Source organism: Babylonia areolata, chromosome 20 (assembly GCF_041734735.1).
Source record: "Babylonia areolata isolate BAREFJ2019XMU chromosome 20, ASM4173473v1, whole genome shotgun sequence".
NCBI classification, from domain to species: domain Eukaryota; kingdom Metazoa; phylum Mollusca; class Gastropoda; order Neogastropoda; family Buccinidae; genus Babylonia; species Babylonia areolata.
This window is the reverse complement of record NC_134895.1, coordinates 49,833,242-49,848,069: the sequence shown is the minus strand read 5'-3', so window position 1 is coordinate 49,848,069 and position 14,828 is coordinate 49,833,242. Positions and strand designations below refer to the sequence as shown.

The 14,828-nt window shown below is 41.1% G+C and overlaps 1 protein-coding gene across 1 annotated transcript; it reads left to right on the top strand.

The window, feature by feature from the left end:
* The first annotated feature begins 4,299 nt into the window (after positions 1-4,299).
* Positions 4,300-13,831, top strand: LOC143295118 (cyclin-dependent kinase 2-interacting protein-like). The gene is made up of 5 exons (XM_076606681.1): positions 4,300-4,440; positions 7,128-7,296; positions 8,220-8,331; positions 10,952-11,072; positions 11,722-13,831. Exons 1-5 carry the CDS (start codon positions 4,404-4,406, stop codon positions 11,913-11,915), a joined length of 633 nt encoding a protein of 210 aa, XP_076462796.1. The 5' UTR covers positions 4,300-4,403; the 3' UTR covers positions 11,916-13,831.
* The last annotated feature ends 997 nt before the right edge of the window (positions 13,832-14,828 follow it).

Sequence of the window (14,828 nt, the reverse complement as noted above, 5' to 3'; positions counted from 1 at the left end):
CTCTCTCTCTCTATCTCTGTCTCTCCTCCACCCCTCTCTCTCTCTCTATCTCTGTCTCTCCTCCACCCCTCTCTCTCTCTCTATCTCTGTCTCTCCTCCACCCCTCTCTCTCTCTATCTCTGTCTCTCCTCCACCCTCTCTCTCTCTATCTCTGTGTCTCCTCCACCCCTCACTCTCTCTCTATCTCTGTCTCTCTTCCACCCCTCTCTCTCTCTATCTCTGTCTCTCCTCCACCCCTCTCTCTCTCTCTATCTCTGTCTCTCCTCCACCCCTCTCTCTCTCTATCTCTGTCTCTCCTCCACCCCTCTCTCTCTCTCTATCTCTGTCTCTCCTCCACCCCTCTCTCTCTCTCTATCTCTGTCTCTCCTCCACCCCTCTCTCTCTCTATCTCTGTCTCTCCTCCACCCCTCTCTCTCTCTATCTCTCCTCCACCCCTCTTTCTCTCTATCTCTATCTCTCCTCCACCCCTCTCTCTCTCTATCTCTGTCTCTCCTCCACCCCTCTCTCTCTATCTCTGTCTCTCCTCCACCCTCTCTCTCTCTATCTCTGTCTCTCCTCCACCCCTCTCTCTCTCTATCTCTGTCTCTCCTCCACCCCTCTCTCTCTCTATCTCTGTCTCTCCTCCCCACCCCTCTCTCTCGCTCCATTTCTCTGACTCTTTGGTTTCATTTGTCTCTCTTTTGATTTCTAATAATTCAAAAAACAAAACAAACAAACACACACAAACACACACACACACACACACACACACACACACACACACACACACGCACGCACACACACACACACACACACACACACACACACACACAAAACAATGTGTGCAGAGAAGGAGTTTAAAATAATGTTGTACACATTGTGTAAATAGAATTGTTCAGCTTTTTTTTTTTGCTTTTTTTTTTTTCAGAGTGACTAAAATATTTCTCAAAATGACTTGCATATATCTCAAAATGACTCAAGTGTTTTTGAGCTGACCAAAATATTTATTAAAAAAAAAACACCCTCAAAAAACAACAACAAAAAATTTGGACAAGGGGTTCACGTAGATGTTTTTTTTTCTTTTTTTTTGTTGTTGTTTTTTTGCATTGCGATATTGGTGTTCAAATTCCAGGTGTGTTTTGTGTGCGTGGTATTTATTGGAGTGTTTCTGCCCATCCTTCCTATGTCTTTTTTTCATTAATCATTTTTATAATTTCTAGTGTAGTTTTACAGTGACTTATTTCCAGTACCAGATGTTTGTACAGCATTGTGTTCAGAGAATGTGTATATGCTTTTAAAAAAAATCATTATTACATATTAATTTTCTCAGTAATTTGGCAGTGTGTATTTTTAACTGCCACATCATTTGTAAAGCCTTGTGTTCAGAGAGCTGCTGCTTTTCAGTTGTTTTGAATTTTATGAACGTGTCACAGATGCTAGGTGTGGCAGGACAATTTTAATTCCGAATATTTTTTACTTGTATTTTGATCAAGGAATCCGTCCATAATAACCAGGCTTTGTGTCTTGTTCTGTTTTACAGTCTGCTGTATCAAGCTGTTTAATCAATTTTCTATGACTGTGTTTGGCTGTTTCCTGTCATTATCATGAACAATTCTTTTTCGCCATACGTTCACACGCGTTCCAGTCAAGAACATGCACTTCTGTTTAAGTGTGTGCAAGTTTCATTTATTGAATTTTCCTCATCTATCTTATGTGTGCAAATTATCACATACCAGCTTCCTTTCCAGTGTCTTTTCTGAAACATTCATATGAAAGACTAGAGACGTACTCCATATACATACAGACACACACATTATTATGAAAGCACACTCTCTCTTACACATGCATATGCCCACTCGCACCCACATACACCACCACATACTCAAATGTAGTACATGTATGCATACACACAAACATATCACAAATATGAACAGTTGTAGAAAGAACGTTTGTATATTCTAACTGTCAGAGCGGTCAAATAAAAGCTTGTATCCACATTTTACTTCTGATTTCAAAAGATAATTAGGTTGATGTAAAAAAAAAAAAAAAATTAAGTAATAATAACCTATAAATACTATTCAACTAGTATAAGCAGAAACATAAAGTGAAATTGCTTTTGAAATCTGTTTGTTTTTGTATTATTTATTCATCTATCATCATTGCATCAAATTCTGTTAAAAACATCATCCCCAGTTCCCTTTTCTTTCTCCACAGTCCACTGATACAGAATACGACAAATTGCTGTATGGCTGGTTGATACCTTGTGAAATTTTGATGGATTTGTCATTAAAAAATTGCAGAGTGTACATGAAATGCTTTGAGTCTGTTTCTTGCTATTTTACCGCATGTGTCTCAAGAGTCCTCTGTTCTGCTTATATTTTTCCCGTTCTTTCCCGCAATATCTTTTTTTGTTGTTGTTGTTTTTGTTTTGTTTTCTTTCTCCCTTTATCTTCTTCTTTTCATTTGAATTTTTTTTTTATCTCTTTGTCATTTGTCTTGATATATATTTTTTAACCACATCTTTTGTATCTGGTCTGTGTGTGTGTGTGTGTGTGTGTGTGTGTGTGTGTGTGTGTGTTATTGATGTTGCTTTGCATGTGATAAATATTACCTGAACACCAACATTGAAATATTTTATACACACACACACACACACACACAATTTACCCTCTTTCACTAAAAAAAAGTTAACATTTTCAAATTCTGTAGGTTTACATCTCAGCATTTTATGTGGTGGTGAAAAGGGGGTGTGTACATATACAAGAATGAATGAATATAGGGGTAGATATATAGGGTTGTCCAATTTTTTTACATCCATCTGAGAGAAAACAACCGCTTGTTCAAACTTGAATGCGGTGACCTATACACAGGCGTGGGCAGTATGCTTGAGCAGGAGAGATGAAGAGCTGTCTGAAGCTTAAATCTGAAAACGAGTTCTCAGCCATGGCAGCGGGTGTGGGGCCAAGAGGCAGGTCATCTAGCGTGTTGTTCTTTGAGCCTGAAACACCAGAAAAACATGAGTTAATAATAATAATAACAATATTAAGGCGTGTGATGGAGTCTCCCGTCGGACCGACGGATGAGTAGGCAGGCAGGCTTATCTGTCAGTGTGTGTCCTCATATGGGCGAAGAGGCCGATTCTGGATGTGCAGCACTTTCCACAGGTGTTGCAGGGGAAAACGTGGGTGTTGAAGGGCTAGCTCGTCGTTCTGACATTAGCCTGGTTGTCTGACCAGCACAGGTAACTTTTTTTTTTTTTTTTTTTTTTTTAGTGAAGAGGAGATGTGCAGTCCCTTCCCCACTCTCTCGCCTACCGACGCTCACAGTCCCACAGGTGCAGATACTGCAATGTGTAGGACAGCCTCGGCAGGTGCAGGTTTTTTCTTTGGAGTTCCGTCTCCTACGAGGACTTCCAGCCAAGGATTAGAGCTCCCCCTGCCCTTTGGTCATCCTCCTCCGCCTTCACAGCCGTTGGGAAAGGTTTCCTCCTCCACCTTGTCCGTCGTTGGGAGACTTCACATGTGGCAGGTAGTACTGGGTTACATGGTACCAGTAGCAAGGGCTATGCCCCTGACCTGACCCTGCGTGTGCGTAGGCCTCATAAGGCCTTTTTTGCCCACTTGAAGTGGGGAAGAAAAGGAGAATCCCCACAAAAAAGCATTTTCCAGCATTGAGTGCGCATTGCTTGTCAGCTCATAATCACAAAATAGCTAGATGAGTTTTTTATTCAAATTTCTGTAACTGATAGTCAAGATAATTTTTTAAAAGTATTCACTGTTCCTGCGGAAACATCTTGTGGCAAATTGTTCCAAACGTTTGTTACTTTGTTGTAAAAAACAAGTTTTAGTTTCGGTTTACAACAACAAAAAACAAACAACAAAAAACCAACAACAACCAACAACAACAAAACAAAAACAAAACAGTGAAAATCTGAAAGTTTTAATTGAAACTTATGACTGATTGTAGGAATGGCCTCTTGTAATAGTGTTCTCATTCAATGTTTTGTTTCACTGTCATATATTTAAATCAGTCATTCCGTTTCCGATGACACCGATCGAGTGTGTGTCGGGGGAAGTTGTGCAATTGGTTTATAACCCCCCCCCCCCCCCCCCCACCCCCTTTCTTCTTTTTCTTTTTAATGAACACCGTGCATTTTAACATAAAATCCTGACAATTAACTCATTAAGTCCTGAGCTGTAAATGCTGCATGTTTGCAACCACTGATATGAATATATTTTTAGATAAGTGGTTTGCAACCACGGACTTAAAATCAAAATGCTATGAGAGTTACTACCCATTGAGCGGAAGTAGCACGGAAAACAAAAATACACACGTGTGTGTGTCGAAAAGCGAAGTGTTCGTTCTCCCTTTCCCCGATTTTTTCGCTGCAGTGGTTGTGATCTCAATTGTTGTGAAACGTGGCAATGGCAGAAGGACAATTTACCCCGTACAAATCACCTGGTAATTTTTATTATTCTGTATCAGAATGCGCGAAGCCATCGCTTCTGGACGTAAAGACAAGAGCCAGTGGATCTGTTTTGAAAGTCTTCAGATATTATCTTGAAACATTTTTTACTTATTTATATCAGCATTTTACTGGTTTCATTTATTGATTCGGAAACCACCACAGCATTCAGAACGATCATTCGGATGAGCAGTTAAACACAAGTCCCATGTGCATTCTACACATGGCGCATAATGTAAATCCATGACAACAAAAAAGTTGTCTGAAAAAAAAATCAACGTTGAGTTTGACTGGAAAACAAATACACAAGTCTGCAAGGAGAAAAAGAACACACACAAAAAAGGGGGTGGGTGGCCCCCTCACTGCAGTGATGCACTCTCCTTGGTGAGAACAGCCTGAATTTCACACAGAATATGTTGTGACTAAGAAATAACATAGTACAAATACAATACAGTACAATAAAATGCAATGTAATATTACAGTACAATACAATGACCTTCAGCAGAACTTTCCCTGCAGGTAGATACCTCCTATTGTATTAGTATTACAACTACAATACAAGCACCATTTTAAAGACTGATCTCCTGTTATTATATTATTTGTAGCATGTGCTTTCCCAAGTCTCTTGTGATGATTGCTACTGTTAGCCACTGTAACATCAATTCTAACCCTCCTGATGATCCTCAAGTCAAAATACACAGTGTGCACAAAATGGTGGATCATACTTCTTGTGACTCCTGTGTCATGCAATTATCAGATTCACACACACATGGACACACACACACTCTCTCTCTCTCTTTTTCTCTCTCTCTCACACACACACACACTGTCTCTCTCTCTCCCCCCCCCTCTCTCTCTCTCTCTTTCAATTCATTCACACACACACACACACACACTCTCTCTCTCTCTCTCTCTCTCTTTCATACACTCATACACACACTCTCTCTCTCTCTCTCTCTCTCTCTCTCTCACTCTCACTCGCGTGCGCACACACACACACACACACATGATATACAGTGTGTCACATACACATTCATGTTCTTCATTACTGTATGCAGCCACAATCAACACTGATTATTTTGTCATGTTATACACACATTCACATATGCACAAACACTGCTTTTATATATATATATATATATATATTATATTCATTATTGGTGTAAACACAGAAAATATATTGTTTTTCCCAAAAATTACTTGTGGACGCATCCAAAAATACTATGGAAGTTGTTTAGTTCCCCGTTTTGTGGTTCATGCATGTAGGAATGTGAAAACAGTTTTAATGAGACAAATTTTGATGCCAGAGTAGTGCTCAGGCCCAAGGTTGAATGAGTTAAGACAGGACACTTATGGTGCATGGCCAACATAATACTTTTTATTAATAGTGACAGGACATATACGGTGCATGGCCAACATAATAGTGACAGGACATTTACGGTGCATGGCCAGCTAAATAGTGACAGGACACTTATGGTGCATGGTCAACTTAATAGTGACAGGACACTCATGGTGCATGGCCAACATAATAGTGACAGGACACTTATGGTGCATGGCCAACATAATAGTGACAGGACACTTATGGTGCATGGCCAACATAATAGTGACAGGACACTTACGGTGCATGGCCAACTTAATAGTGACAGGACACTTATGGTGCATGGCCAACATAATAGTGACAGGACACTTGACTTATGGTGCATGGCCAAGATAATAGTGACAGGACACTTATGGTGCATGGCCAACATAATAGTGACAGGACACCTGACTTATGGTGCATGGCCAACATAATAGTGACAGGACACTTGACTTATGGTGCATGGCCAACATAATAGTGACAGGACACTTATGTTGCATGGCCAACATAATAGTGACAGGACACTTGACTTATGGTGCATGGCCAACATAATAGTGACAGGACACTTGACTTATGGTGCATGGCCAACATAATAGTGACAGGACACTTATGGTGCATGGCCAACATAATAGTGACAGGACACTTGACTTATGGTGCATGGCCAACATAATAGTGACAGGACACTTATGGTGCATGGCCAACATAATAGTGTCAGGACACTTATGGTGCATGGCCAACTTACTTATGGTGCATGGCCAGTATAATAGTGACAGGACACTTATGGTGCATGGCCAACATAATAGTGTCAGGACACTTATGGTGCATGGCCAACATAATAGTGTCAGGACACTTATGGTGCATGGCCAACATAATAGTGACAGGACACTTATGGTGCATGGCCAACATAATAGTGACAGGACACCTGACTTATGGTGCATGACCAACATAACAGTGACAGGACACTTGACTTATGGTGCATGGCCAACATAATAATGAAGTGGGGAATATACAGTTACAAAATCATCAAGAACTGAGCATCACGAAAGTATTTCTTCTTTTTTTTCTTGCTGTTCTATTCACTACCCCTCATTCCTTTTACTTTTTCACTTCAGTTTACATGTGTGTGTATGCATGTGTGTGATACTGTGTGTGTGTTTGTGTATGTGTGGATAATAACAAGGGCTAGTTAAGATTTTGTGATGTTAGAATATTGCCTTTAGCTGGAGAGATGCACCATATTTATTAATGAACAACCATAAATATTTTCACGCAAATACACTTAGAAGCGTTTCCGTTCCTATATCACCCAACTGATATGATGTGCAGTAGCTGTAAAGGGAGCTCAGAAGTCTGGGCAAGGCAACTTGACAGGCCATGTTCGGAAACTGAAGGACATAGCAGCAGAGCTACACAATACGGTGGAGAAGTGGGAGTCATTCAACGGCAAAGGACACCTCATCGTGAATGACATCGTCAATGTCAAACTCCAGTTTATGTGAGTGCAAAGTAGTCTTATACTGACAGAAAGATGCATTCACTATGGAACTGTATTGTACAGTTTACATTTCTTTACACATTGAAAGGAATTATTTTTAATTAGATTTTTTAATTAAAACAGAATATAACAGTGAAATAAATACTAAAATAGATAAAAGTACAGTAGCAAACAGGCACCATACTTTAAATCCAACCAGCTAATTAATTTCTACTAGTACTACTACTTAAATTTTTTCCCTCAAAATATATATTATGATTAGTCTTTCAGTGATATTTTTACTTGTGTATACATATGCGCTTTTTTATGCATGCAGACATGCACATACACACATGTTCATGCATGAAATTAATGCACATTTATGTGCATATATTAATTATTTTTATCTATGCAAACACACAATATATGTGCTGATAAATACAAAAAGTACTAAACGTTTGATTAAAAAAAATAAACCAAGAACTTTGAAGCACCAAGGGTGAAAGTCCAGTATTCAGATGATTTTTTATAGTTTACCTACCCCTCTACCCCCACCTCCCTCCAATTTTCTGTGAACTTTAGTACATCACATAATCATGTTCCATGCAGTTCCTTTTTTTTTTTTTTTTTTTTTTTTTTTTTTTTGCTGCCCCATCATCTGCACCGTTTCAGTGGCATTACTTCCACGCCTCTCATTTAGATTCCCCCATACACGGCCACACCCGGGTTCGTCCGTCGCAGTTCCAGCGTCAGCAGTCCACAGGGAACCATCGATGTAAGGTCGCCAGGAGGCCACACACGCAGAAGGAGAAGACTGGTCCCCACCTTCCAGTGACAAATTGTAGACAAATTATAAAGGGAATTACTGCTCCCATGGTTGTAAAAGGCTGTATGACCATTAACCTTGAACCTATGGTCATATCTGTCTGTATGTCTATTTTCAGGTCCCAGCAGAATGGTGACACTGAAGGGGAAGAGGAACAAATGACTGTCAAAGCGCTGTCACAAAAGTTGGAACCAAAGTGCCAGGAACTGCATCTTATATTAGAGTCCATGGTGAGTCTGTAAATTTAAGAAAAAATTATTCAGGAAAATATCACAACAAGAATGTGAACAGGTGTCTGCAGTTCTCTTCTAGCTGGCTGTCCACAGAACTTCAGAAGTTCCTCAAGCCTCTCCAACATGTTCAAAATTCTACCACCGTAACTCATTTTTAAGGTGTACAAGTCTCAACATTGTGACCTCTTTTTAGAAAATTGTGCAGGCTTCTTGTTGAACAGAGAAGAAAGTACAAGATCTCAGGTAGGTCTCTATTTCAAGTCATTTCTGGAACAACATCTCAGTATGTTTCTGGTCCTTTTTGAAAGTATGTCCCTTCAAGGTCTGTCCACATTTCTGCTGGTGATACAGTTTTCTGCGTTTTCAGATTTGACAGATAAAAAAATGGTGGGAGAGATTTTGCTTTTGGTCGCGAGCTGTACAAACCCGGAATTCACTGCCTTTTTCAGCCTGTCATAGTTTGTATTTCACATCTTTTTCAGGCAGCCTTTGAATAATTGAGGCAATCCATTCCGTACTCTGTATTCTTTGGATTCACATCTATTTGTGGCTGCCTTCACCTCTACACTCCATCTCGCTCACTACGATTGGCTTCAGATCCACTCTGTTTATGCATACCCAGATTCAAACACTCCACTGTTGGCTGCCGTTCATTCTCTGTCTCTGGACCTTGCACCTGGAATGAACTTCCTCTTTCGCTTCGTCAAGTCTCCACTCTCAGCTCTTTCAAGTCTGGCCTTAAAACCCACCTCTTCCCAGAATAGCCCCCCCTTGCCTGCCCTTCCTGTCTTTAGTTTCTACAGTTTTAGTTATGCATGTGTGTGAATGACTGGTGCGAAACCGCTTTGGTGTGTCTCTGCACAAGATTCAGCGCTATATAAATACCATTATTATTATTATTATTATTATTATTTTGTCCATAATTTTTATATGTGTGTGCTGTGTGTGTGTGTGTGTGTTTCCATGTGTGGTTTGTGTCAGTACTTGCCGTCCACCCATAATGTCCAGCAGTGAAGGGCAGCAATGAGGAACCACCACTCCTGTCTGTTTTGGGTCTCTCTATAGTATCCCAGGTGTGATTCAGGTTCCTGTGTTTTCCTTTGACTGTTCTGCGCCAGGTGGTCTTTGGTCTTCCTCTTTTGCATCTACCTTCTGGTGACCAGTGAAGGGCTGTCTGAGTGATGTTATCTTACTCTCTTCACATGATGTGTCCAATCCATTTCCACTTCCTTCTCATGATGGTGGTCTCCATGTTCTCATGACTGCATTGGGCAAGTAGTTGTTGATTGGATATGCTACTGGGTCTGAAGATTTGCAGGATTCTCAGTTGAGTGTCATCAGCTCTGTTTTTCTGGCTGATCTTCAGGCCTATATAGATTGGCTGTGCAAAGGGGTTTGTGTCAGACTGACATGTTATTGTAAAGCACTTTCACTAGTTTCAGATGTTGAAAAATGATGGGCGTAATAGCCCAGTGTTTAAAGCATTGAACTTTCAATCTGAGGGTCCTGGGTTCGAATCTCAGTAACAGCGCCTGGTGGGTAAAGGGTGGAGATTTTTCCAATCTCCCAAGTCAACATATGTGCAGACCTGCTAGTGCCTGAACCCTCTTCGTGTGTGTACGCAAGCAGAAGATCAGATATGCACGTTAAAGATCCTGTAATCCATGTCAACATTCAGTGGGTTATGGAAACAAGAACATACCCAGCAATGTGCACCCCCAAAAATGGAGTATAGCTGCCGACATGGCGGGGTAAATACGGTCATACACGTAAAAGCCCACTCGTGTACATATGAGTGAATGTGGGAGTTGCAGTCCACGAACACAGAAGAAGAAGATGTTGAAGCGCTGTGTGAATGTACTCTTATTATATAGTATTTTATTCATCTTCAAGACAGAGGCTATACTTAAAGGCTGTGACTTGTAGAGATTTCATACTTGAAATTGCCAGGGTGCAGGTGAATGATGCATGTATTGTTTTTTTTTATACACTGAACAGAACAGATGAATTTCATCATAGTTCAATCCTCAGGAAAAAAAAATATTCCTGAGGCAAAATATTCATCTAAATTCTAACAGCAAAAAACATTGAGCTTGATTCTTTATTTTTTTTATTGAATGTAGAACTGTGTTTCTTCCAAAGTCATATTATAATGCATGCACATACACACATGTATATAAAATCCTTGTACCCACACACAGAGTCACACACACACACACACACGTGCGTGCACACACACACACACACACACACACACACGCGCGCTCACTACGATCAGCTTCGGATCCACTCTCAACTTTTGGTCGCCATTCTTTCTCTGTCTCTGGACCTTGCAACTGGAATGAACTTCCTCTTTCGCTTCGTCAAGTCTCCACACTCAGCTCTTTCAAGTCTGGCCTTAAAACCCACCTCTTCCCAAAATAGCCTCCCTTCCCTGCCTCTTCCTTGTCTTCAGTTTCTCCGGTTTTAGAGTTATGCATGCGTGTGAATGAATGGTGCGAAAGCGCTTTGATTTGTCTCTGCACAAGATTCAGCGCTATATAAATGCCATTATTATTATTATTATCACACGCATGCATGCATGCATGTAAATGACGGCAGTGTGCTCTCTGTGCAGGAAGTAACAGTGAGCAAGCTGTCGTCCCTGCTGTCCATGGTTCAAGGCGTCCAGTCACTGTGTGTCCACAGAGGGGACAGTGACCATGTTCTCTTCACCTCATGGACAATACACAACTTTGGTCAGTTCCTGCTTACTCTCTCTCTCTCTCTCTCTCTCTCTCTCTCTCTCTCTTTCTCTCTCTCTCTCTCTCATGCACACATACACACAGCCACACACACACTCTTTCTCTCTCCCACACACACACTCACTCACTTGCATACGCACACACACACACACACACACACACAGAGAGAGAGAGAGAGAGAGAGAGAGACCAGAATTGATTCAGAGTCATGCTAGATAGTTTAACATCACTTGAGTTCATCTGACTGCAACACAGTTGCTCATGCGCTGTTAGCGTTATTTTTGTTTATTTGCCTATTCGTGTGTGTGTGTGTGTGTGTGTGTGCATTTGTGCACATAAACTGTGCACAAATATGTGTGGTGTGTGTATACATCCAAGCACATAAACTGTACACAAATGTGTGTGGCATGCGTGTGTACATCTGCACATGTAAACTTTGCACAAAATTGATGTGTGGTGTATGTGTACATCTGTGCATGTAAACTGTGCACAAATATGTGTGGTGTCTGTGTACATAAACTGTGCATGTGTATGCACAAATACGTGTGGTGTGGGTTTTTTTCTTCACATCTGTGCATGTAAACTGTGCACACAAATCATGTGTGGCGTGCATGTGTACATCTGTGACTGTGTAATTTTGCAGCAGAGACGCTGGACACGCTGCACGCCATGTACGCCAAAGAGCTGAGCCTGAAGAGGCAAGTGTGCCAGCACGTTGCTTTCGCCGACTCACGACCGTCGCTGATGCTGCACAGCGTGACCTGGCTGCTGCAGCCGTACGTCAACAGCAAGATGCTGGTTCTGGCCATGCTGCAGGAAACAGGCCACAGTTCATGACCTCAGGTCACAGGTCATGACCTTCCAGTAGGTCACAGGTCATGACCCTCCTGTAGTAAAGCTTGATAACTTTTGGACCAAACTGTTGTTTAGGGAGGGGGGGGGGGGATAATCTGTATGTGACAAGCTGGCATTTCATGGCCTGAAAAAAAAAATCACAACTTTCGGACCAAACAGTCGTTGTGGAGAATTAATCTGTCATGGAGGAAAGTGGCAGGATGGTTAAGACACGTCTCAGTGTCTGTGAGGGTCTGGGTTCGAAATCCTGTTCTCACCTTTTCTATCAAGTTTGTTCCAATGTTCCTCACTCCACCCAGGTGTGAATGGGTACCTGACCGACTAGGAAAGGTAAATACGGAGGAAGGAGAGGGCTGGGCCATGCCTTCCTATACCCAGCCCTAGACACAGTGGATATGGATTCACTGCCTTCCTATACCCAGCCCTAGACACAGTGGATATGGATTCACTGCCTTCCTATGGCCAGCCCTAGACACAGTGGATATGGATTCACTGCCTTCCTATGGCCATCCCTGGACACAGTGGGTATGGATTCACTGCTTTCCTATGGTGAGCCCTAGACACAGTGGATATGGATTCACTGCCTTCCTATGCCCAGCCCTAGACACAGTGGATATGGATTCACTGCTTTCCTATGGCGAGCCCTAGACACAGTGGATATGGATTCACGGCCTTCCTGTGCAGAGCCCTAAACAGTGGATATGGATTCACTGCCTTCCTGTGCAGAGCCCTAAACACAGTGGATATGGATTCACTGCCTTCCCATGCAGAGCCCTGGACACAGTGGATATGAATTCATTGCCTTCCTGTGCAGAGCCCTAAACACAGTGGATATGGATTCACTGCTCCGATGGACGTAAATGGCTTTGGGGTCCTATAACCTTGCAAGAGGAGGCATACAAGAAAATATTTTGATGCATTTCAGAAGTGAATATTTTCATGATAGGGTGTGGGGAGGAAGATTATCACGAATTTTGTTAGAGAACCCATCATTGTGTTGACAACATGCTTTCTCGAGTAGGATTGTTCAGTTAGACATCAGCAGATGAAAAAGGCTGCAGTTGAATATCAGTGATTGACTTTCACTTTTCAGTTCCTATTTACACGTACGCACGCACCTCAAGACTGGCTTATTGTCTATATACATGTAAAGAATTTCACTGTTTTACATATGCAAACAATAAAATAAAATGAAAATAAGTTAAAGCTGAGTATATTAAGAAAGTATGTACATTAAAATTATAATCAAACACACACACACATGCACACACACGCACGCACGCATGATGACTAACCTTTGCCCCTTAACCTTTACCGAGTTTGAAGTGAACAGGTCTATTGTATTGTTTTGACACAAACTGAAGCTGTGGCTGAGAGGGTTGAGCTGAAATATTTGGTGCTGGGGAGTGTTGTTTTTTCACACAGAAACTTGGTGAAAGCGTTAAACAGCAATGCAACTTGTTATTGCAACTGTGTGTCTGTGTGTTATACTATGATACATCTGATTATTTGTATTTGTATTTCTTTTTATCACAACAGATTTATGTGTGAAATTCGGGCTGCTCTCCCCAGAGAGGGCGCGTCGCTACACTACAGCGCCACCCTTTTTTTTTTTTTTTTCCTGCGTGCAGTTTTGTTTGTTTTTCCTATCGAAGTGGATTTTTCTACGGAATTTTAAAAGGAACAACCCTTTTGTTGCCGTGGGTTCTTTTACGTGCACTAAGTGCATGCCGGCTGCACACAGGACCTCAGTTTATCGTCTTATCCGAATGACTAGCGTCCAGACCACCACTCAAGGTCTAGTGGAGGGGGGAGAAAATATCAGCGGCTGAGCCGTGATTCAAACCAGCTCGTTCAGATTCTCTCGCTTCCTAGGCGGACGCGTTACCTCTAGGCCATCACTCTGTACACAGGTGCAGAAATTTCATGTTGGACATATGCAAACAATATAATAAAGTGCAAATAAACTAAAGCTTGTAAATATAACAGTATTGCACAGCCAAGAAGCATGAGTGTGTTGTACCCAAGAGTTAACTTTCTATGCCCTCTGTGCCCATACTATATCAATTCCTGTCATCAGTCTTTTCCTTTCTTTCTTTGTTTTTTTTTTTTTCTTTTGTCTTCACTTTTTTCCCCATTTATTTGTTTTCTCTCTCTCCTTTTTTTGTGTGTGTGAATAAGAAGCCGCATAACTGTAAATAAATACAAAATAACCACCACCACTCAACCCATCCCCTGGGCACACACATACGCACAAAAACACGAAACGCGAGACAGAATGAGAATATTTTTTATTCAGAACAGGCCACAACCACAGTTTAAAGGGAATATCACCTAATGTTTAACGGATAGTAGTTACAATACAAGCACAGATTCTAGAAAACTGTAAGCAAAATAGTGCAAATGAAACATGAATGATGAATACATAATAAAACATCAGATGTACTGATATAGTCGCCTCATTGTTTCATTGACAAATAAAGCCACATCAGTCAAAACAATTTCATTTTCAGATGTCGTAAGTAGATTTAATGTGAAAAGACAGATTTTAATGTTACTAATATTTAATTAGTTTTTAAACCTTATGTCACTGAGACAGAGAGATTACTGATGACAGTAATCAAGTCTGCGCCCTTTTGAATCATGTTATTATTATATTGTAAATATGAATACACATTTCATTTACATCTTCATCAACACTATGATGATGACAAAGCACCATCATTAACATAAAGTATCTGAAAAAAGAAACAGTAAGAAAAGCAAAAGTAATGATAACTTCAGTTGTTTAAATAGAAGGAAGGTTAACTCACTCAGTACGGCCAGTCCTCTTCTCCTCAACACAGACCACTCGGATGTCCAGTGGGTGTCTGAATGACCCAACCTTTAGCTTCC